At 41.2% G+C, this 24,283-nt stretch overlaps 1 protein-coding gene across 26 annotated transcripts in view; it reads right to left on the bottom strand.

Annotated features, from left to right (window-relative positions):
• PPIP5K1 (diphosphoinositol pentakisphosphate kinase 1) overlaps positions 1-24,283 on the bottom strand; it is a 332,491-nt gene that overhangs the window by 167,271 nt on the left and 140,937 nt on the right. For all 26 annotated transcript variants that reach the window (XM_077473361.1, XM_077473337.1, XM_077473343.1 and 23 more), the window contains 5 exons: positions 20,318-20,541; positions 16,171-16,298; positions 13,408-13,522; positions 3,252-3,359; positions 717-833 (listed from right to left, as the gene is read on the bottom strand). In XM_077473361.1, the coding sequence (XP_077329487.1) occupies positions 717-833; positions 3,252-3,359; positions 13,408-13,522; positions 16,171-16,298; positions 20,318-20,541 (692 nt within the window). The remainder of the gene's footprint in view (positions 1-716; positions 834-3,251; positions 3,360-13,407; positions 13,523-16,170; positions 16,299-20,317; positions 20,542-24,283) is intronic.

Genomic DNA, 24,283 nt, shown 5'->3' with positions numbered 1-24,283 from the left:
TCTGTGGGGCATCCTCAAATGGAAGGTGGAGGAGCGCAAGGTCTCTTACATCCATCAGCTCCGCAATATCATCATGGAGGAGTGGAAGAGGACTCCAGTGGCAACCTGTGAAGCTCTGGTGAACTCCATGCCCAAGAGGGTTAAGGCAGTGCTGGAAAATAATGGTGGCCACACAAAATATTGACACTTTGGGCCCAATTTTGATATTTTTTCACTTAGGGGTGTACTCGCTTTTGTTGCCAGCAGTTTAGACATTAATGGCTGTGTGTTGAGTTATTTTGAGGGGACAGAAAATTTACACTGTTATACAAGCTGTACACTCACTACTTTACATTGTAGCAAAGTGTTGTCACATATAGATATAATAAAATATTTACAAAATGTGAGGGGTGTACTCACTTTTGTGAGATACTGTATGTGTATGTATGCGTGTATATATATATATATATATATATATATATATATATATATATATATATATATATATATAATTTTGCCTTTCATTTCTATTTTATGTTGAATGAGTTGAGGTGAGGCTTCGCATATATTTTAAGTATTACTGCGGCAATGAATGCTGTTTGGGAAACTGAAAATAGCCTAAAGAATTATTTTGTTAGTAATAAACAACATGGCATGGTTCTAAATACACGCACTGAACAGTTTTTCAGCATGTTAGATTGCATCATAAGCATTTAGAGAAATGTATATCTGCCTACTTCAGCTGAAGCTGGTCGAAATCCAAATCCCAGGGGAGCCTTTTCATCTTCTTCGCAGCCTTTGACTCCTGGGCTGAAATGAAGCTCTACGTGAAATCTCTCTTCTGAAGATGGGTCCTGCAATGCAGAACAAAAAAACATAACTATACACCAACCATACCAATTATTACACAAAATGTGCATTGAATTTACAAGCAAGTCTGGCCAAAATAGTACCCAGGGCAAATTACCTTTGGCAAGTGGCTAGGCTATAATTTTATAGACTGCTGAAGCTGTACATAAACAATAATAGCCATTAAACAGGCACTTGATACTATACATGGGATTAAGGGCTCGTTCACATGTTTGCCAGCCCTTGCCCCACTCAGAACAAGTGAACTGCAGTGGATCACTTTTCAGAGGTGACAAGTGGTGAGGAGGTGATATGTCACCTCCTCACCGCCTGATTTAACCCTGTAAGGCTTCATTCACACGTGCGGCCAGGGGATGATAACCCCCCCCCCCCCCCCCCAACTGCCCACTTAAACAGCACTATGCAGCTGTTAGGGCTGTACACATACCATGGCAAACATTAAACAGCATTCGCACATTCGCACTGGCCTTTACAGCAAGCAGCACATGGAAGGGTGATGCAAGAACATGGTTTGTACTGTTGGAATACTGGTGAGGGGGCGCACTGGACACTTTGCTGCCATTGAGGTATATGCTAGTGTCCAGTGCACCCCTGTGCCTTTAAGGAGGGGTGGGCTCCCCCCAGGCTGTCCTGCTCTCTGCCTATCCATTATAATGCATGTGCTTCTACTATGGAGGCTCTCAAAAATAGGACTGCAGATAATACTAGGGTGCTGTGAAGTGGAATCCCCCCCCCCCCCCCTGCCAGAATACACTGATCAGCGCTAGAAGCCATTGACTGCCTGGTTTTCCAGCATGCCCACTCAACAGAAGCCAGTCATAAGACCGGCTTCTGTAGAACAGACAGCTGAATACACTGGCCAGAAGGACGATTTTTGGCTTGTCTATACAAGGCTTTAAGCTGGGTTTGCTCACTACATGTATGTCCTTGTACAGTTGCTTTTCTACAACACACATTCTGTTATATATATATTAGTTGGATGTGGACATACTAACATGGTATACTGAAATAAAATAAAAAAACATGGTATACTGAATCTTCTACTATTGAAATAAGCTGCTTCGTTTTTTTTGCTGATTGCTGAGGCCTCCATGCTATGACATTGTAGTCTGACAGCAGGGAAACTCTGTTGTCAGAATGCACTGAAAGTTTTCTACAGTGGCTGTTCATCAGAAGTCGATCTAACAAGCAGGGAGGGCCGCACACAGATCAAAATTTGTCCGGTCCCTGCTCAACCAGCCGAATTTTCAGTCTCTGTTATGGCCACATACAAACTGGACTATAACATGCAGCCAAGCCAAAACTCAGCAGGAACGCTGACCCTGGATATTCCCCATGAACACATTCAAGAAATCGGCTGTTCAGTAAGGCTGGGTGCTGTAATGACCATAGGCTGGAAACCATAGATGATCAAAGTGAAGAAAATGTCATCAGCACACCAAGGATTACTCGAACAGGCGCAAAGCTTTATTTTTATGGTCACATGATAAATATACAGCAACATTTCAGAGCCATGCAGGGCCCCTTCATCAGGCAAGTGGCAATGTACAGTGCAAACCAACAAGTATTTAAAGCGGAGGGCCGGTTATAAAAAAAAAAAAAAAAAAAAAGTCAGCAGCTGCAAACACTGCAGCTGCTGACTTAATAAACACACTCACCTGTCCAGGGTGCCCGCGATGTCGGCCGCCCGAGGCCGACCCGTCCCTCGGCTCTCGGGTCCCGGCGCCGCCATCCCTTGTAAGGGAAACAGGCAGCGGAGCCTTACGGCTTCACTGCCCGTTTCCTACTGCGCATGCGCGAGTCCCGCAGCTACTGCGCATGCGCGAGTCCCGCAGCGCTTTCTGAATGGGACGCGCTGTGTTCTGGGACACACAGTTCCCAGAACACAGCGCGGCTCATTACCCAGAAGACGCCGCGACGAAGAGAGAAGACAGAAGATCTCCGCGGAGGAGGAAGAGGAAGATTAGGAGAAAGTGCCTAGCACTTGACTAACAGGCATTTCTGGTAAGTAAAAAAAAAAATTTTTTTTTCATTTTTTTTTATTTTAGATTTTTTGTAATTTTTAACATTTTTTTGTTTTTCAGGGTGGCCCTCCCCTTTAACAGACATTCCACCAATCAGTGCAAAGAATTCTAGCCCAGATCCGACCCTGGCGTCATAATGACGTCAAAACTGGCTCCACTGGCTGTGGCCAGGGTTGGTATTTGTATGTAATTGCTTAGATGATATCTGAACTAAATGATGTACATGAAAGCACAGGAGGAACCTGGGTGGTGATAACTAAAAGAATGTCAAAACCAGCAAGCTTCAATTACTAAAGACCTAGAATTTATCCTAGAACAGCCTTTGATTATACCACAGCTACATCAAGAATGCTTTTGACAGCTTTATCATGAACTCACCTTATTGTTGTCCTCGTACAGCATAATCACAATTTGTGTCATGTAGTTTAGCTCTGACACAGCACTTAAATAATCCATCGCTCTTTTCCACTGCTGATCTTTAGACTCCTAGAAATACAAAGCAATAGACCATTGATAAGAATGCATTATGTATGACCTAGATTAATCTGCAGTGATAGTTTACATTTACTTAAAGTGGATGTAAAGCCTCGCATATACCCAGTGAAGTGAACAGCTTCAGATGATACACAGGGATGAAACAAATCTTCCTACATAAGTTTTACCTGTATATCTGCTGTCTTCAGCTTTATATACTGTTAAGAAAGTGCACATCTTGCTAGGAGATTTTCTCTTCCTGGTTACCACTGCAGTGAAGTCTGGGCATACAGCCAAGACAGACGAAAAGCACACACTCCCTACCCTCATAAGTAGATACTTTCAGCTCTGTCTCTTGAATAGTTCAGCACTATAGCATCCTCCCCAACACAAAATTCCTGCTGCTTTTATCATATGTGACAGAGAATTTGTCAGAAGTTATTAGGCTGATAACAGAAGGAGCAGGAGACAGCTACGGGACATAGTGCTTTGAAGAGAGATAACCCAAAAAATGCAGATATATGCCCAGCTCAAATTTCATGAAACGGTTTACATCCACTTTAAGGGTTTACTTAAAGTAGTACTAATTCCACATATGTTCTACGATAATTAGCTCTGATTTAATCAATTAAGCAGTTGCTGATATACATCAAGTATTTACAGTATTTAATATGTCAGTAAAATGCAGGATAGTAGATTTCTGAGATCTGCTAAGACCTACAGGAGTAACAATTATAGTTTTTTTTTATGTTTTGTTTTTTTAACATGCAGAAAACAATAGTGTTTCCCAGGAAATGCTTTATGGAACAAGCGAAATACCAGATGAAAAATTCTGGAGTAGCCTGTTACATTGTTTATGGATTGTAAAGTTGAAATTGGTGAATTTGCAGACACGACCACATAAGGTGGACAAGATTTGGGTCAGGTGAACTACATTTCAGGAAAGAGACCAGCCAATGGGGATGAGGAGACAGAAGAAGAATGCTGAAGGTTTAGTAGGCCGTATGTATAAATTTAATTTCTTGGTAGGACCCACCACCACCCAACTCCAGTGGTAGTAACCTTGTGGTATGCTCGCTTCTGCCGCTTTGGTATTTTCTGTGTCAACATGGCCCATTTAAATATGATGTTTGAAATTGAGGATAGAGTATGTTAGCCAGCCAACTAGAGGGTGTATAAATAAAGAACATTGATTCTGAGATGGTGTTAAGTTGGAGTATCTGGGGCAATTTCTTCTGGTTTTGGTGTAGTAGGGTAGTTGGTGAGGAAGTGGCAGACTTGTTCATTCTGAACTAGTGGCTTGGGGTATACACTATACACAATTCTGCAAAAGTTAAGCACATGCCCTGCAAAGACAACAGATTTTGGTTAATGCAGATACCTTGATCCTGCCAAAATTGAAATGCTATGGAATCTGCCCCTTGTAGGAAAGCTGTGGATGAGGTCCAGGACAAGCGAGGAGAATTGGTTAAAAATGCCCTAGTTTCCCTGCATGTGATTATTTTCTCTCTCTCTGAATCACATTCTGTTTGATACACTGAGGGAGACGATTGAAAGAATTAGTGCAGGACCCCAGCCAGTAATCATGGTGATACTAGGCAGTGAATACTTTTTCTTATTTCTAGATGTCTGTGTCTGAGCAGCAATGATATTTTCTGGATGGGGTACAGACATGCAAATAGCATTTTTTTTTAAACTAATCCATACAAATAGGCCACACACCTATGATGTCCTTTCGAGTCAGGATCCGACCTTAATTTAATTAGGCAGAAAACACACACTGCATCCTTCCATAGAGAACCGTCCCACTTACACTTTTCACCCATACAGGACTTAAAGCAGAACTTTAGTCTCTCAATCAACATGAACTATTTTTCAACTTTATGATGCTAGCATTAGTAAATAGATAGGAAAGTAAGTTACATTCGGTGCTCTTAAGCTTTTTTTTACATTCCCTCAGTTGCTTCCTGGTCATACATCTCACCAGACTTCATCTGGAGAAGTATGCTCTCCTGCCTGCATGCCTGACCTTGCGAAGTGTACTGGGGTAGCCCGTGTATATTGTACCGCAAACACACACACAAGATTTTCCAGGGCATTGTCACAGTAATGTCAGATGAATTCTAGGAAGTAAATGTGACATAATTCATCTGCCCTTACTCAAGATGGCCACAGCTAGAAATTCTGTGGGTTTTTCTCAAAGTGATTTCTCAACAAAATAAAGCATGAAAACATGGATGGATACGTGCGTTTGCTTTGAATACTGTATTATAACTAATTAGACTGCGATTTTGGTTTGTGGTTCCCAGATAAAGTTAAGTCTTGCTTTAATCAATTAAGCCCTGTATAGGTGAAGTGCTAGAGGGGCAGCCCTGTCTGCCTGATAAATAATATTGGATCTAAAAGATGTCATAGGTGTGTGGCTTGCTTTTTCATATGGAAAAGGAGCAAAGAGAATGAAAGGGCTCCTGGGCTTTGGCATCAAGACCAAGAAGCGAGCAGGTCACTTGGGAGCAATAAGGCGAGTAAGCGTCTTTTAACTATGTTTTTTTTTTTTCAGACCTGAAAACTTGATGAATTCATGTGTAGTCCCCATGGACTGAATCTAAAAGAAACATTATTATATAATCTGCAAATGCAGCGACTTTAAATTCATAAGGATTCTTATTCAGGGAGGAGGAAGGCAGGGACCTAGTAATGGGTTCAATGGATTTTTTAATCAGAAATGGTAAAAGGAGCATCCCTGATGATTTCCATTTTGTAACAAATGAAAGAGCCCTATGAATTTGAGCCTTTGAGCAGAAATAAAAAGTGTAGATATTAAATCTAGAAAATCGCCCAGTAAAATCCATTCAGCACATCACCTTTTTGAGCCAACCCTATGAACATTGTCAAACGCCTTCTCAGAGTCCAAGGCCAACAAAACCATTGGAAGTGGAGGAGGACCAGACAAACATAGATGTTCCAATGCAGCAATAATATTAATCATCTGTCTTTGTACGCCAAAAGAAAGCGGATTCTAATTAGCTCCACTTTTGTAATATATGAACTGTCGGTGTGGGCTGCATCTGCAGTGCCCACATTGCTGCTCACCAAAATGTAACCCCTCAATTCCCTGCCAATACCCTGCCAATACCCTGCAGTACAATTCCAGCCAATACCCTGCAGTACAATTCCAGCCAATACCCTGCAGTACAATTCCAGCCAATACCCTGCAGTACAATTCCAGCCAATACCCTGCAGTACAATTCCAGCCAATACCCTGCAGTACAATTCCAGCCAATACTCTGCAGTACAATTCCAGCCAATACTCTGCAGTACAATTCCAGCCAATACTCTGCAATACCCTGCCATAAATTGCCATACACGGAGATATCCAGCCATACCCGGAGATACCCAGCCATAGTCGGTGATACCCTGCAATACCCAGCCATAGACATCCCCCCCCCTCCCGCCGCCCTTCAGTGCTTCTACCGACTTGCCAATACGATCAAAGCCAGAATCTTTTTTACTTTTTTTTTTTTATTTCAGGCTTCCCAGTTTAGAGGTGAGATGCGGGGTCTTATTGACCCCATATCTCACTGTAAAGAGGACCTGTCATGCCATATTCCTATTACTAGGGATGTTTACATTCCTTGTAATAGGAATAAAAGTGATCAAAAAATGTATTTTTGGGGAAAAAAATATCAAACTAAAATAAAGTAAAATGAACAATAAAAAAAAAATATTTTTTTTTTAAAGCGCCCCTGTCCCCATGTGCTCGCATGCAGAAGCGAACGCATACGTAAGTCCCGCCCACATATAAAAACGGTGTTCAAACCACACGTGAGGTATCGCTGCGAACGTTAGAGCGAGAGCAATAATTCTAGCCCTAGACCTCCTCTGTAACTCAAAACATGTAACCAGTAAAAAAAAAAATGTAAAGCGTCGCCTATGGGGATTTTTAAGTAGCGACGTTTGGCGTCATTCCACGAGCGTGTGCAATTTTGAAGAGTGACATGTTAGGTATCTATTTACTCGGTATAACTTCATCTTTCACATTATGCAAAAATTGGGCTAACTTTACTGTTTTGTTTTTTTTAAAGCACAAAACTGTTTTTTTCCCCCAAAAAAAAGCATTCGAAAAATTGCTGCGCAAATACCGTGCGAGATAAAAAGTTGCAACGACCACCATTGTATTCTCCAGGGTGTTTGCTAAAAAAAAACATATATAATGTTTTGGGGTTCTATGTAATTTTCTAGCAAATGATGATTTTTACATGTAGGAGAGAAAAGTCAGAATTGGCCTGGGTGCTCCAGAACGCCTGATGGTGCTCCCTGCATGTAGGGCCTCTGTATGTGGCCACGCTGTGTAAAAGTCTCACACATGTGGTATTGCCATACTCAGGAGTAATAGCAGAATGTGTTTTGGGGTGTAATTTGTGGTATGCATATGCTGTGTGTGAGAAAAACTGATAATATGACAATTTTGTGAAAAAAAAAAAGTAAAAAAAAATCTTGATTTTGCAAAGAATTGTGGGAAAAAATGACAACTTCAAAAAACTCATCATGCCTCTTACTAAATACCTTGGAATGTCTTCTTTCCAAAAAGGGGTAATTTGGGGGGTATTTGTACTTTTCTAGCATGTTAGGGTCTCAAGAATTGAAATAGGCCGTCAGTACCTCAGGTGTGATCAATTTTCAGATATTGGCACCATAGCTTGTGGACTCTATAACTTTCACAAAGACCAAATAATATCCATCAATTTGTACTTATTTTTACCAAAGATATGTAGTAGTATAAATTTTGGCCAAAATTTATGAAGAAAAATTACTAATCTGCTAAATTTTATAACAGAAAAAAAGAATTTTTTTTTTTTTTTTTTACAGAATTTTCGGTCTTTTTTTCTTTTATAGCACAAAAAATAAAAAAACAAGCGGTGATTAAATACCACCAAAAGAAAGCTCCATTTGTGTGAAAAAAAGGACAAAAATTTCATATGGGTACAGTGTTGCATGACTGAGTAATTGTCATTCAAATTGTGAGAGCACCGAAAGCTGAAAATTGGTCTGGTTATTAAGGGTGTTTAAAGAGAAAGTAAACCCTGATGAGTTTACTTCCTCTTTCATTCCCTGCAAAGCCAAAGCATAATGGATTACTATGCATTGCATAGTAGCCCATTATGTGTCACTTACCTGACACAGGAGCCAGCGAAGTCACCGCTGTCCCCTGTAGTCCGCCACATCCATCTTCTCGGTGGGTCTCGCAGCTCCGCCGCTGTCATTTGGCGAAGCCGCGATGACGTCACTCCCGTGCATGCGCACGGGAGCCGAGACGCGCGGCATTGCGCGGCATCTTCGTTATCGAGGATGCCACGCTCAGTGCGCCTGCGCGCCGCTGTCTACGGCGCATGCGCCGTAGACAGCGGTGCCCGTCTTCGGGCAAATATCTCCTAAACCGTATAGGTTTGGGAGATATTTCTTGGACCTACAGGTAAGCCTTAATCTAGGCTTACCTGTAGGTCAAAGTGGTTTGTAAGGGTTTACAACCACTTTAAGTGCCCAGTGGTCAAGTGGTTAATAAACAAGTGTGATTTAATTGTACTTCTGTCTCAGTCTGATTCATGGTTTCTGACAGTGGTACTGTGGACAGCAAACAAGCAAATACTCTTGCGCACAAGTGTATTGATCAGGTGATCTAGAGTTCGATATGGATAAGGTCTCAGGCCTTGCTGCCCTCCAGGATAGGGATATCCTAGCAGTCAAACAAGAAAAAAGAAAGGAGGATGCACCAGCCTTATGCATTATCCTTTGATAAGTTTAATAAAATAATTAATTAAAAACTACTCACAAACATGTGAAGGAAAACCACAATGTAAAAGCCTTAATCAGTCTGGTATCAACAGTCTCCAGGTGATAAGGGAGAGGATACGAGAACCACTGCTGGCTGATGCGTTTCAAAGGAATGCCTTCTTCCTCAGAGCCTGTGGTACTGTGGACACCAAGAAGATACCCTATGCCACGTCCTAATAGTTATCAAGGAAAATCAAAAATGAAGAAGAAGGCATAATTAAAAGCGTTTTTACATAATTTTTTATTGTACATTTTTTTTTTTTAAACATAGACAAGTATAAAAGCACATATATCATATATTGTAAGCTAAAAAAAAATCCACTGACCATCTAATGGTCCAATAGATCCTCGACAAATATATCCCTGATATAGCCCAATATAATGACAAGTTACCTGCTGTGTCATTATATTGGGCTACTTACCAGTCTCAGGGATATTATGACCCTATATAGATTAGCTCTATATTTGTTGAGAATCTATTGGACCACTAGATGGTCAGTGTAATTTTTCACAATCTATGGTATATGTGCTTTTATACTTGTGTATGTTAAACATTTTTTTGCTATAATAAAAATGATGTAAAAACGCATTTAATTATGCCTACAAACATGATTCCTTCTTCATTTAAAATTTTCCCATGTGCTAAAGAATCAATCAGAACAACCCAAGCGCTCTTAGGTGGAGCTAATTTTTCAAGAGTCTCCAAGTGATTGCTGTTAACATCAGCAAGTCTCTCTCCCAGTATTACTCAACAATCACCCCACACTCTTAGAGACACTCAACTTCACTCTCCCTTGTGTTCAATTTTATTGAAAATTTACAATACAGAAAAGAGGACTGTGCTACACACATTTAAAATGGGCATCAGACAAATACTAGTAAGCATTCAAAAGAATGTTATAAGAGGTAAATATAACTTTTGGCATATATTTTACCATATACGCGCTAATGAAATAATGAATGTACTATCTACTTGGCCATTTGTAATATTTAAATATGAGTATAGACTGAAGTCTCATAGCAAAGGACTAGAATAATGGATGCATGCATGCTACTGTCAAGTCGTGTGACAAACAGGGCAGAAAGTGTAAGCGTAGAAGAGTAGGCAGGGAAAATGAGGGAAGATCTCTATAAAATGAAAAGACAAGCAATGGGGTTGGGCATGGGGAGGATCTCTTTAGGAAGGAAGGGAGCAGGAGGGGGTAATCCCATCCCCTAGGGTGGTTTGATTATTCATTCATTTAATCAACTAAAGGCTCGGATATTAAGTTAAGAGTACGTTGCCTACATGGACTAGTATTTTACCCCACTGCATTTTCAACCAAACTGCAGCCCTCCTGCTCTCACCAACCACAAATGCCACACTAGTCTTACACCGCATCGGCCCCCCCTGCCCCACCACACACTTCATTTATATCACAATTTATTGGATTTTTTTTAAAGCAGAATACAGAAAACTAGTATGTAAAACATGGGTGTGCAGTCATGTAAAGAGATACATGGGGAGGAAAAACTCCCATTATATCAAACCTAAAGACAGATAAAGCCGCAGGATTCACAAACATATATGTGAAGGCATAAACGAAGGGTTGAGAGACCCATGTGGATTTCTCATTTACAAAGCTGATCAATATCATTATACAGAGTATAAAGTGCTTGCGGGCAAATGTAACGTTAAAATAGGGCAGACAAAGTAGTAGGGAACAGAAGTAGGAGGGTGAAAGAGGAAAGAAAAAAAAGCAGAGTAGGGGTGCGAGGGGTTGACATTCGAGACAGTACAGCAGGATAGGGGAAACGAGAGTGGAAAGTCTCGTGAGGCCCAGCAACAGTAGTACGGAGCTAGCACAATGTGGTCAATTACAGCGAGAGGAGGTAGCAACCAAGAGATAAGTGACAATTATAGTCCAGCCATGGGCTCCAAACCTTCAAAGTACAGAGGTTAGCTTTGCATGCATCATAATCCCCATAAGTCTTTGTTTAACCTCAGCAAAATGAATTGATGGTTGTCTCCAGGCCTTGACTAGTGTTTGGCAGGCTGCCAGGAATACAAACCCCACCAGTTTACTCTGATATCTGTCTAGATGCAGACAGGTTTATGTAGAAGGGCATCCCAAGAGTTGAGGGTGAGATTATTATAACCAACCGAAGCATGTTGTAGACCTATCCAAAGTGGGAGGCCTTTGGCCAAGATCACCAAATATGCAAGAGACTAAGCTGGAGAGGTAGTACAGTATTTGAACATAGCAACACTGTCTCACTATCACAGATTCCCATCACTTTGTCATCACACACGTTTTTGTTTGTTCTTTTAATTTTCACTGATTATCGTTTTTCACTGTTTTAGCACATGGCTTTCTTCCCTGCTTTGCCTCATGTGCTGCCTCAGCTCCCGTGCCAGATTTGGTCACCGGCTGCCCACGCAACCACTGCCACGCCCTCTCCATTGCCTCACCTGTGAGTATGGGTGGTTGATTCAAGCAAATTCCATTTATTTCTATTCTTACTTTTTATATACAAGACTTACTCATTGTCTGATATAATACTCTAATTTTATAGACATCCAATTTACATCAGCTCCTGATGAGTGGCAAGTTAGCTGCGAAAAACATCGAGCTTCAGATGCCTTAAATTCTATAATCATGCAGTTTTGTAACATATTCTGTATATACTGTTTTACCTAATTTACTTGAATATCATTGTCAATGTGTAATATGCCAATGTATGAATCAATTAATCATGATGGAAGATGCAATATGTACCACTGCTTTTTATGGATTTTACTGTGTAATATTTAATAAATCCAACATTATCAGACCTATACAGCCCATTTTTTGCTTCCAAATCCACATGCTTCATGTAAAGTCCCAACTTCTTCTCTTGCTTCGTTTTGACAGGGATGGAGTCAATTGTGACGTAACTGTCCTATGCCTCATGCAAAGTCCCAACCCTTTTTCCTTTTAGCAAAAAAGATTTCCCCAGCAGGCAACTCCAGTGTTTTCATAAGTACTCAAAAGATTTTATGCCGTCAATAAACAGCAATTCATATATGTACCTGACTCTTCTAGTGCTCCACCATCAGAAGACAAGGGGATTATCATAGGCTGGAACAAAAAAGATGGTATCAACTATCCCCGACAAGGACAGATGGGGGGGAATTAGGTTACTAGAGTATTTTACCACATCCCACTGCCGGAGTGATTGTTGTAAAGTTGGGTCAGAACTTCTGGGCCTCTGGGATGGGGGGAGTCCAGACTAAGCTGTGTATGGGAAATGGGGAATAGTCTACTGCAATGATGTGGATCCACATGGGTGCCTCATGGGTAGCATGCAGCGCCACCAAAGAAGAAATCTGAGCCACTATGAAATAGTGTTTAAGGGAGGATACTGCTAAACCACCTGCTAGCCTATGGCAATATAACGTGGATGCCAACAGCCTCAGCCTGGTGCTGGACCACACGAAGAACAGCAGTTTATGTTGTAATATTCACAAAATGTGGTTCAGTATGGGAACTGCCAAAACTCAGAAATAATACAAGTGTATGGGTAAGTAAGTCATTTTTATGGCATATATTATGACAAACCAGGAGATTGAGGGGGCTTCCAGGAGACGAGGAATACAGCCAAGTCCGTGAATAGCAGGGGATAGTTAGCCCCGTAGAGTAATTCAAAGGAGGCCCCCCATTTCTTTTAGAATCCACCATGCCTGCAGCCCTCTCTCTCAGAATTCAATGCTTCTCCAGCCTTGCTATTCTGAGAACCCACCACATCTGCACCACCCCTTTTTCTCATGAACCACTACATCTGCAACCCTCTTCTCTCACCAACTGCCATGTCACACCTGCCTTCTCTCAGCACCCAATGTGCCTACAGCAATATTCCCCATACCACCTACTGCGCCTGCAACCTCCCCTTCAGCATCCATGGTTTGATATTAAAGATAAAACAGTTTTGACATAAAAAATAGCAAGTATATACTGTTACAAAATAATGAAGATCGAAGGCATGCAATATGGAAATAACTGGTCTAATTTCTGAAATTCCAAGTGACATGGATAAAATTGTAAGTGGTCAATCTACATTTGAAACAAGCATCAGAAAAGGACTGAGTCTGTGTGTCAGAAATATTTATACATGGGATGAATAAAAATAAAATATTCTATGGCTTGGTGCAGAGTTGCATGAATTTTAAAACAGCCTCAATGTATATTATTTCTAAAATCCAACTTACATCTAAAAGTCCTCCATAACGAAAAACGCTCAACAAGGAGTGTACATGACTTTCACTGGTAAAATACAGCCGTGTTCTGACGTGACGACCCGGAGACAGTACTCCTCTTGAATAACTAAGAACCAAGGTCACAGAAATACATTGTTTAAACAAGCACATTATAATACACTTAATTTCTACATAAACCGATTGTTATTGAACAAGAATCAAATAGCTGTTTCTTTTAAAACACATTAACATAGCTAAGGGTAAGGCCACTTCACGAGAGGAACTGTAGTAGTCTTAAGCCAGCCGTAGATTATATGATTTTCTTTCCTGCAACCAATGGTCCTCCCAGTGAGAGGGTGCAGGGAGCTGCCACTGCCAGGAGAACACAGTGATTATTGCTAGCGGCTATAACCACTGGCAATAATCGCATCTTAAAAATCTAAAATGCTGGTTGTACTCAAGTCAATCTAAGGATCAACTTGGGTACAATCAGCCTGCATATATATGGTTTAAATCCCAGCCAGTCCCTGCTGAACCAGCAGAGATTCGAACAGTCTATGGCAGGCTATAGAGTTTGCAGAGTTACAGCAGCTATATGTCAGGCATCAGTTAAACTGGATAGGATCTAATTTCTCCAACAACATCACTTCAAACAGATAAACTATGTCACAAGGACATGCCTTCTTAAGGCTCTGACCACACTTTGTGTGTCGGAAATGTCCGCAAAATCATGCGCTTTCCCCTACACAAACCAAAAAGAGCCACCTTTTAGCAAATGCACAAGCAATGCCATTAATACTTAATGGCACCCCACACATCTGCTAGTGTACATGTGCAGCGCAATTTTGCAAAAGGGTCAGGGACTTAAATTGCATGTTTGAAATGAATGGCATACGATCTGTGGGAAAGCGTGGAAATCATTTGGAAACATACATGCACATTCCACCACACTTGCATGGTGTGAACGGAGATTAACAGTGGGTCACTTCTTGTTAGGTATCCAGCTGGCAAAATGTTTGTGCTTTACTGCTCCAACTACATCACTTTAAGTCTTTTGGGTATCTTAGGGGGTTATTTAATAAAAGCAAATCCACTTTACACTACAAGTTTAAAGTGCACTTGAAATTTCCCTGAAAGTGCACTTGGAAGTAAAGTCGCTGTAGATCCAAGGGGAACATGCAAGGAAAATAAAAAACAGCATTTTTACCTTGCACATGATTGGATAATAAAATCAGCAGAGCTTCCCCTCATTTCAGATCTATCCCTCAGATTTACAGCGACTGCACTTCCAAGTGTACTTTCAAATGTACTTTGCACTTGTAGTGCAAAGTGGCTTTGCCTTTCCTAAATAACCCCCATAGTGATTAAAAGAGATTTTATATATATATATATATATATATATATATATATATATATATATATATATATATATATATATATATATATATATATATATATATATTTATTTTATTTTTATTTTTAAGAATTATACTTACCTATGTTGATGCAGCATCACTCCAATGCTGCATCTGTCCCCCACTGTCTCCAACACTGAAAACGGAGCAAACGCCACCGAACGCTCGGTTCTCAGGGCTTCCCAAGCATAAGGCTGGTGACTGTCAGTCAACCGCTGTCTGCTCCAATACAAATTTTCAAATCTATTTAACATTAGTAACATGATGTGTACTTGAGGAAAATACAAGTCAGTTTCCCTTTAAAGAGGATCTCCACCCCAGAAAGAAAAAAAATGAAAAGTCAGCAATTACAAAAACTGTAGCTGCTGCCTTTTAATAAAAGGACATTTACCAGCCATGTCCTCTCCCGGGTTGGTTCTTTGCTGGTCTACAGGTCCATGGGATTTTTACTGTAGGAAGCTGGCTATGACTCCTGTGGCTTCACAGCCAGATTCTCACTATGGATGCGTGAACCGTGCTGAGTTTTGTGAATGGTCCTGCAGCCTTCAAGGACCTGTGATGCGTTCCAGAAGGCTGTGGGCAAAGAGAGGAGAGCAGAGCTTCCGCTCAGATTGCCTAGGCAATCCAAACAGATGTGAGAGTGGGCACCTATTGAAACTAGGTACCCGCTACCCAAAAAAAAAGTTTATTTTGCCAAGCGTGGTAGGGTGAGTGGGGAGGAAGACAAAGCAGAACTTCCTTTTTATGGTGAAATTTGCTTTAAAGTGATTCCAAAATCTTCTTTTTTTTTTAGTTTAAAAATAAAAAACATGTTCTACTTACCTGCTCTGTGTAGTGGTTTTGCATAGAGCAGCCCAGATCCTCTTCTTCTCAGGTCCCTTGCTGGCACTCCCGGCCCCTCCCTCTCATGGAGTGTCCCCAAAGTAAGCAGATTGCTATGGGATACCTGAGCCAAGTCGCAGCTCCGTGTGTCCATTCAGACACAGAGCCACGGTTCGACCCCTCCCCTCTCTCTCCTGATTAGATGACTTTGACAGCAGCAGGCTCCAATACCACCCCCTCTGTGCCAATCAGGGGTTAGATTCCCGGACAGCTGAGTCTCGTGTGCAACATCGCTGGATAAACATGGGGCTCAGGTAAGTATTAGGGGGTGCTGAAGGGTGGCTGCTACACACTGAAGGTAGTTTTATCTTAATGCATTGAATGCATTAAAATAAAAAAAACCTTCTGCCTTTAGAACTTTATAATATATTTTACCAGAATGAGTATAGAATGAAGCACATAACAGTGCACACTACATAATGCAATGTAAAATGAAGTAGTTAAAGTAACTAGAATACATTAGTATGTTGGATCTTACAGCGGGTGTAGCTTGTTTACAGATTCATCCTCATGGGTTCTCTGCAGGTCTAATTGGATCTTTTTAATGAGAGGAAGACAGTAACCGACTGCAATCTCCAGTTTCTCCTCTTTATTTATCCCATATTCCTGGAAGACAAGCAGCCAGAGTAGATAATTAAATATACAGAAACCTAAAATAATCTGTGACGTTTGTAAACAACATTGTGACATCAAAAGAGTAAATTAAATTTGCCAGCATACAAGAAAATATACAAATATATCTGTCTGTCATTTGTATGATACAAGCTATAAAATTAACCAGAGTACTGAAAACACTACTAAACATTTTATTCAAATGCCACGTACACACGATCAAATTGTCCGGCGACTTAGTCCGCCGGACCGCATTTCACCGGACAATCCGATCGTGTGTGGGCTTCAGTGGACTTTTTCAGCGTAAAGTCTGGCGGACTTGGGTTTCAGCGGACAATACGTTCGTGAGTATGCTAGTCCGGCGGACTAAGAATTATGCATGCTCAGAAGCAAGTACGAAAAGGAAGCTATTGGCTACTGGCTATTGAACTTCCTTTTTCTAGTCCCGTCGTACGTGCTGTACGTCATCGCGCTAGCAATCACTGGACTTTCCGTGTGTGGCCAAGTCCGTTTGGTAGAAAGTCCGCCAGATTGTTTGCCGGACTAAGTATGCCGGACAATTCGATCGTGTGTACGCGGCATTAGTGGGACCATCCCATTACTAAAAGCAGACCTCAATGCACCTGCTGGCATCATTCAGATTTAACCACTTCAAGTCCAGGATGCCACATGACGGCCATTGTCCACTGTCCCCACAGTACTAATCAAGGCTGCGTGAAAAGTTCTTAAAATTTAGGATGCTCCAACACATTTCCAGACAAGTATTTACACTTTTGTGTGAGCACTGAGGTCCCTTACACACCTGAGCATTGTTCAGTAAACCCATGTATTTCAATGGTGGTTGCCACATATGAGCATTCGGGTGCTTGCAGCTTCATGCCTGATGCTCCAAAAGCTACTCAAGCTACTTTTGAGGCAGAACTGGGCCTTTTTTGGCCTCACCAAGTGGGGGCCCACTTGACATGAGAAAGCCTGTAAACAAGCAATTTAAAGTCTTTTCAGTTACATTTCAGGCATTTTTTTAGCCTATGAGAACAAATCGCTTCCCCCGCCACTTTCCATTGGCGAAAACGAAAACACCTAAAGTTTGAAATGCTTCAAATATGCTTGTATACCTGAGCAAAAATGCTTAAATAAAAATGTCTGAAAATCGATCTGTGTAAAACAAATAAGGGAGAGAGCGTGGCACTGTTTATTAAAATCCAAAATTACCACCTTCAATCCATACACTCACATTTTGTAATATATGTGCAAGCATATAAAACACCTCAATCTCCTCTCCTGGATTGCCACTGTAGGATCTGGCTGGGAGCAGGGGGACATGCCAAACAGCCGATAGACTGTCGGATTCACTGCGCATGCGCCCGGTCAGTAACCCACAGAAAAACGGAGAGCAAGGGAGAGGTGATGTCAGGGTTGCTATGATGATGCATTTCAGAGGCATGGTCTTCTTTGTGACTTTAAGGTTTTCATTTTGGATTTCAATAAACAGTGTGGCACTAGGGCAGATGTGCACTCTCCCCTTTTTATGTTCCACTGGGTGCTGGGGATGCATCTGTGTAAAAACAAATAGAGAGCTGCAGCACCACAGTGAATGATGAGTATTTACTAAGTTGGCTACAACTTCCAGCATGCTGTGGGGTTTTTTTTTGGCCAGCGCAATCTCTAGCAGTTTGTATTGTTGGATTTTCTGAAAATCGCTCTGCTTGGGTGGAGATTTTTTTTTTCTGTGCATATTTGTGTGTTTTTTTCAGGCACATTCAGGCTTAAGCATCTTTGTTTCAGCCAATCAAAAGCTATTTACTGGGAAGAGGAGATGGTTGTTAAGGCTTGAAAATGCTCATTTTCTGGAATCTCATTCTATAGGGCCAAAAACATCCCATTCTGCTTCAAAAAGTAGCTCATTTACCTTATAAAGCTTTAGGCAGCGGAGCACTTGTATGTGAACAGACACAATTTAAACAACAGGGCATTTGGGAGCTTTGAGTTTCAAGCTGCAAAGCGATCAGGTGTGAATGATGGATTAAATTCATCTGTCATGAGAAAAAAGTGGGTCTGCCATTGATGGCATCCTTCTGAAAATTTTAGTTGCCTGTCTTCATTGATTTTTAGTCACTGGCCTGAAATAATCATTGAGCAAATAAAAACCAGGTTAGTGACTTAAAAGGTATTGAAGTAAAAGAACCAGCATAGTGGCAGGCAAGCAGCATTTTCAGAAGGAATGCAGTGCCAGATACTCTATGTATCCCAACAAACTAGTTTCCAACTAAAACTATGTTTCTAACATATACACATACAGTGCTTTGAGAAAGTATTCACACCCCTTGCAATTTTCCACATTTTGTCAAGTTAAAACCAAAAACATTAATGTATTTTATTGGGATTTAATGCGATAGACAAACACAAAGTGGCACATAATTGTGAAGTGGAAGGAAAATGATAAATGGCTTTCAACTTGTGTGGTGTGCATTAGTATTCAGCCCCCTTTACTCTGATACCCCTAACTAAAATCTAGTGAAACCCATTGCCTTCAGAAGTCACCCAATTAGTATATAGAGTCCACCTGTGTGTAATTTAATCTCAGTATAAATACAGCTGTTCTGTGAAGCCCCTAGAGGTTCATGAAGGCCAAGGAACATACCAGACAGGTCAGGGAGAAAGTTGTGGAGAAGTTTAAAGCAGGGTTAGGTTATAAAAAAAATATCCCAAGCTTTGAACATCTCACAGAGCACTGTTTAATCCATTATCCGAAAATGGAATGAGTATGGCACAACTGCAAACCTTCCAAGACATGGCCGTCCACCTAAACTGACAGGCCGGGCAAGGAGAGCATTAAACAGAGAACAGCGAAGAGACCCATGGTAACTCTGGAGGAGCTGCAGAGATCCACAGCTCAGGTGGGAGAATCTGTCCACAGGACAACTATTAGTGGTGCACTCCACAAATCTGTGGCAAGAAGAAAGTCATTGTTGAAAGAAAGCCATAAGAAGTCACGTTTGCGATTTGTGGAAAATGTCAAGGGGTATGAATACTTTTTCAAGGCATTTTATATCACACATCTCAGACTATTCTCTGCAATGATTATTATCATTTTCATTTCCTTGTAATACATATATAGAAGGTTGTCTATGCAGCACTATAGATCACTTGTTCTTGTAATGAGTGTTAAATCACTTTATCCTGTAATGCAAATTTAAGGTGTATTTATAACTAAAACTTTGTTTTGGTTTTGGATAGTGTAAGAAGGATTAGAACACCCAACAATTTTTAGTACTGTCTGCGTCTAGACAGATTTACCCTCTCTATGTGTCCTGAGGAATGCCATCACCAAGATGGAAAGTATTCAGAAATTCAAACTTGTAAAATTGTCACCAGAGCAAGAGATCATAGAAAATGTTTCAATAGGTATTTCTGTTCAGACGACACTTTGTATAGACTTTCTCTTAGGACCCTTTTACACGGGGTGGATCTGCTTGCTTAGTGGAGAATCTGTGGAGAATCTGTCTATTGATCCTCACTGAGCAGGCGGATGTCAGGTCCATGTCCGCTCTGCATTAGCCCACTGTTCTCTATGGGGCGGTCAGATGGAAACGAACCACCTGTCTGTTTCCATCAAACCATCATCTGATTCGATCCACCAGACAGATGGGGAATGGATTCATCTCAGTCTGTTTTTAGTGGACAGGATTGGATGTCAACGGACACATGTCCACTGACCTCCACTGATTCATTGAGTGCAATGAAGGGTCCGCCTAAAAAACCTGACAGGCGGACCCGATCTGTCCGCTCGTGTGTGAAAGGGCCTTATCCTGTTATATCACAAAGACAGGAAGTGAGATGACATTTCCCCAAAAGGAACAGACAGCAAAAATTCAACTCACAGCAGTTTTAACCCTTCTCTTATCTATCATATATCCAAAACAAAGAGTTTGGGCTTTGTTTGTACTTAAAGAAAAAAAAAAAAATCACACTTTAAAAGCATATGAGTGATTACATTCGGCCATGAAACGTACCTGTGGGATTACAACATCTGCTAATGATTTGGAAAGTTTGAAAAGCTCATCTGTTCCTTCCAGGGCCAAGCTGCTGTTGTGCTGAACATCATACTTGACACAATCATAAATGTCGGGAATCTTGCTTATGTCATAACGTCCATTTTTCATTCGGAAATCTCTTTCTAACTTACTCCATCGTTGTAGCATCAGCTCTAGAGTCTCACTATGGTACAGCTGCAGGTCTACAGAAAAAAATAAAATAAATTTTAACAACAAACTTCAGAGAACTACAATCATGGAAAAAAAAAGTTGGTAACATAGAGGGTACATAACACAACTTACCGTTGCCATAAATAGCAATACATCATTAGACGCCTATGAACTCACACAAGCTGGAAAGCCCTATACTATTTTCAAAACTAAACAAGAACTCTGCAAAAGTATAGCATCCCATTGTTAATCTACATTTCAGTAAATACAAAGAAGCATAAACAACTAATGTGAATAAAATGAGAATTTGGAGCCCTGGCCCTATTGATCTAACAGAGCTGGGCAGGACTGCCGTTAGACATCATGGGGCCCCGTACAGCGTACCTGATGGAGCCCCCCTCAATCCTATCCCTGGCCCGCCCTCACCCCATGCCCCTGATCCTGCTTTAAAATAAAATGCAACTCTGTCTTCAAGTGCATGCAGTAGAAGGGGGAGCAGTTACAAATACAAGTCCAAATGAGGTCTAAGGCTACAGTGCTTTTTTACTCAGAAAATAGGTGCAGAAAATATCACGCCCCCATTGCACCACCGGCCATCAACATAATCAAACCCCCCCACCCTCAATGTGCTACCTACAGAATGTTCTGAACGTTCAGAAGTGTGCTACATACAAGGTTCAGCAGTTTATAGCAGAGTTTCAGGAGCTCTCGCTATTTTCAGAGTGCAGAGTTGAGCAATGCATAAAGCCCCATACACACTATCAGATTATCTGCTGAGTTTTTCCTTCAGATTTACCAAAACCATATAATATGAGGACAAACCTTAGGAGTTTCAATGTGTATGCAATCAGGCAGGCCCTTCTACTACATGGTTTTGGTAAATCTGAAGGAAAAACTCAGCAGATGATCTGATAGTGTGTATGTGGCTTTACACATGAAGTGTGTGGTTTGAGCAGTGCACTGCGAATAAAGTGCAGAGTTGAGAAGTGTGCTATGTATGTGCAGAATGCAGCGGCATGCTGTGCTATGTACAGATTGGAGTGTTGAGGAGTGTGCACTGCACAGAGTGCAAGGTTGATGAGTATACTGTGTACAGCGTTTTGTAGTGCACTAAGACTAAGCACAGAGTGCAGAGTTGAGGAGTGAGCTTGGTACAGAGTGTGCAGTATGCAGTGTACAGAGTTCAGGGTTCAAAAGTGTGCTGCATACACAGTACAGGGTTCAAAATTGTGCTAGGTACAGAATGTAGGGTTCAGGATTGTGCTACGTACAGAGTGCAGGGTTCAGGAGTACGCTATGTGCAGAGCCCAAGAGTACGTTACATTCAGAGTGGAGGGTTCAGGAGTGCGTTACATTCAGAGTGCAGCATTCAGGAATCGCTGAGAGTCTGAGCCAGCTGTTCTTGCCCCCTCCACAGTCCAGAGCTTCAGAGTGCTGGAGGAGCAGAGCTGAGAGCCGGTGACTGCTGCAGCCTGAGAACCAAGAGCTGAGTGATCAGCAGTGTTTGATCGCTCAGTTCTCGGCGTTAGACCCCATACACACTATACCACTTTTGTTGTCTGATTTCCTTTAGATTTACCAAAACCATGTAGTGCAAGTGCCTGCCTGATTGCATACAAATTGAAACTCTTAAGGTTTGACCTCATATTATATCGTTTTGGTAAATCCGAAGGAAAAAAATCTACAGAAAATTGTATAGAGAGTATTCAGCTTTATAGGTGGCGGGGGACAGCTGCAGCTGAGATCGGTGCCCCATCTAGGCGCGTATGACTTTTTTTTTTTTTTTAAGTCATAGTTCTCTTTTAGGGCTCGCTCACACTATACGTGCATGAAAACTGATAGGAACTAATGGGAAAACTGCACAGATTTCACTTGCGTGGGACATCAGTTTCACAACAGTTTACATCAGTTTTCATGCACGTTTCAGTGATTTTTAATGCACGTCAACATCAATTTTCATGCATGTCAGTTAACACCATATGCCTGGTTCACACCAATGTTGATGTCATGTCAGTTTTTTTCTTGTGTAGAAAACTGCATACATGTACAGAAAAGATCTGCACAGTATGCCAGCGTTGTGGTGTGAACACAACACATTGCAGAACACATACAGAAAAACTGACTTTTCTGTGCTATGGCGCAAACAAGGCCTTAAGGCCCCATTCACATCTGCGTGTTGTGTGGCTTCAATCTTATAGTTACCTGTCAGCCACTTGTAAAATTTAAGCATTTACTGATTTTACAAAATCAGGCAAACAAAACAGCTTTCTTTAGCAAAGCAAACGCAAACAGTACATATTTCTGATATATCGAAAATAAAACTACGGCTCACCGCCAGTATTACTACTCCCACACCAGGGTTTAAGGTTCCGGTCTGCTTTAGGGTACAGGAAAGACTACAGGAGCACAGCAAACAATGTCGTAAGACAGTCCACATTTTCTTACAGCTTTGTACCGCTCCACTCCACTTCACAGACAGGTGCCAACTCCTTTCTGTTGCTTTTCAGGCTTCACCTGCAGGCGGATTAACCCTTTCAAGTCCCTGTAATCAGGGTTGGGGGCTCTTTCCCACCCAAAATCTCTCCAAGCCTTCTAATTCTGGAATTCATAGAATGATGCGCCAACCTTAGGCAGACTGTAAGTCAGTTTACCCAGTTCCAACCAGAACCCTTCATCCTGCATGGGTGACAAACCCTGAGTACTCCAAGACTGCATTCAAATTGCCCCCTTAAATGCACCATAACCCAAAAAGTGGGCATACATATCTCCTGTCCAGGACCCATCCCCAGTCTCCTGTAAACTACTAAACTCTAAAAAAACACAAAACCCAATGTATTTAAATGGTGATTGTTTACATATGAGTGCTCAGGCTCCTGTAGCCTGTCACCTGGTGCTCCAAAAGTCACATGAGCTACGTTTGCAACTTAACAGGGCCTTTTTTGTGCCATAGAATTAAATGGAAAGATCTATAAACAATTGAAAAAAGCATTTTTGTGCATTTTTTCCATAGTATTTTTTAGCCGTTAAGAACTGGTCCCCTTCCCACAGTGCTTTCCACTGGCTAGAACAAAAACAACTGTAGTTTGAATACAGTTGTAAGGTGCTTAAAATTTTCTTCCAAAACACTAATTTATGGGTGCAAACACGCTCAAATAAAAATTCCTAAAACCAAGTCATTCAGGTGTGAATGCAGCCCAAGGTAAAATACACACAGAAGTAGATTATGTAAACACAGTTTCAATAAACGTAACCTAATTGTGAAAAACATATGCGCCTTCTAGCATACTTAGAAAAAAAACTTAAAATACAGTCTATGTGGTTAACATGCGTAAGATGCCCATGCCAGCCAATTACCTCAGTTGTGACGAAACAATGAATGTGGATGCTTCCTTTATTCTAGAGCTATATAATACAAAATAAGTTGCCCCATGGGACTTTAAATGAGTTGTTCATAGAGGTCAAAACAATAAGTATAATGTTTTTGTAAGAGTTTCACAGACATAGTCATGAGTCAATATATATAAAGAACCATCATGAACCATACCTTGACCATAAACATGTTTGCCATAATCAACTAGTGCAATGAAGTGAAAGGGAGTGACATATTAAATGTCTATGGTGTGTTTACCCCTGTATCAGACCTCAAGTGTGTAAAACGGCCTTCAGAGTGAAAGAGAGGGAAAAAAAGGTTCTGACTTGGCGAACGCTTTTTTCTCTCTTTCACTCTGAAGGCCGCTTTACACACTTGAGGTCTGATACAGGGGTAAGCACACC

Source organism: Lithobates pipiens, unplaced genomic scaffold (assembly GCF_037356315.1).
Source record: "Lithobates pipiens isolate NorthernLeopardFrog02 unplaced genomic scaffold, aLitPip1_a1.2 Scaffold_8, whole genome shotgun sequence".
NCBI lineage: Eukaryota > Metazoa > Chordata > Amphibia > Anura > Ranidae > Lithobates > Lithobates pipiens.
Note: the sequence above shows the minus strand (reverse complement) of the source record. Positions and strands in the feature narration are given on the sequence as shown.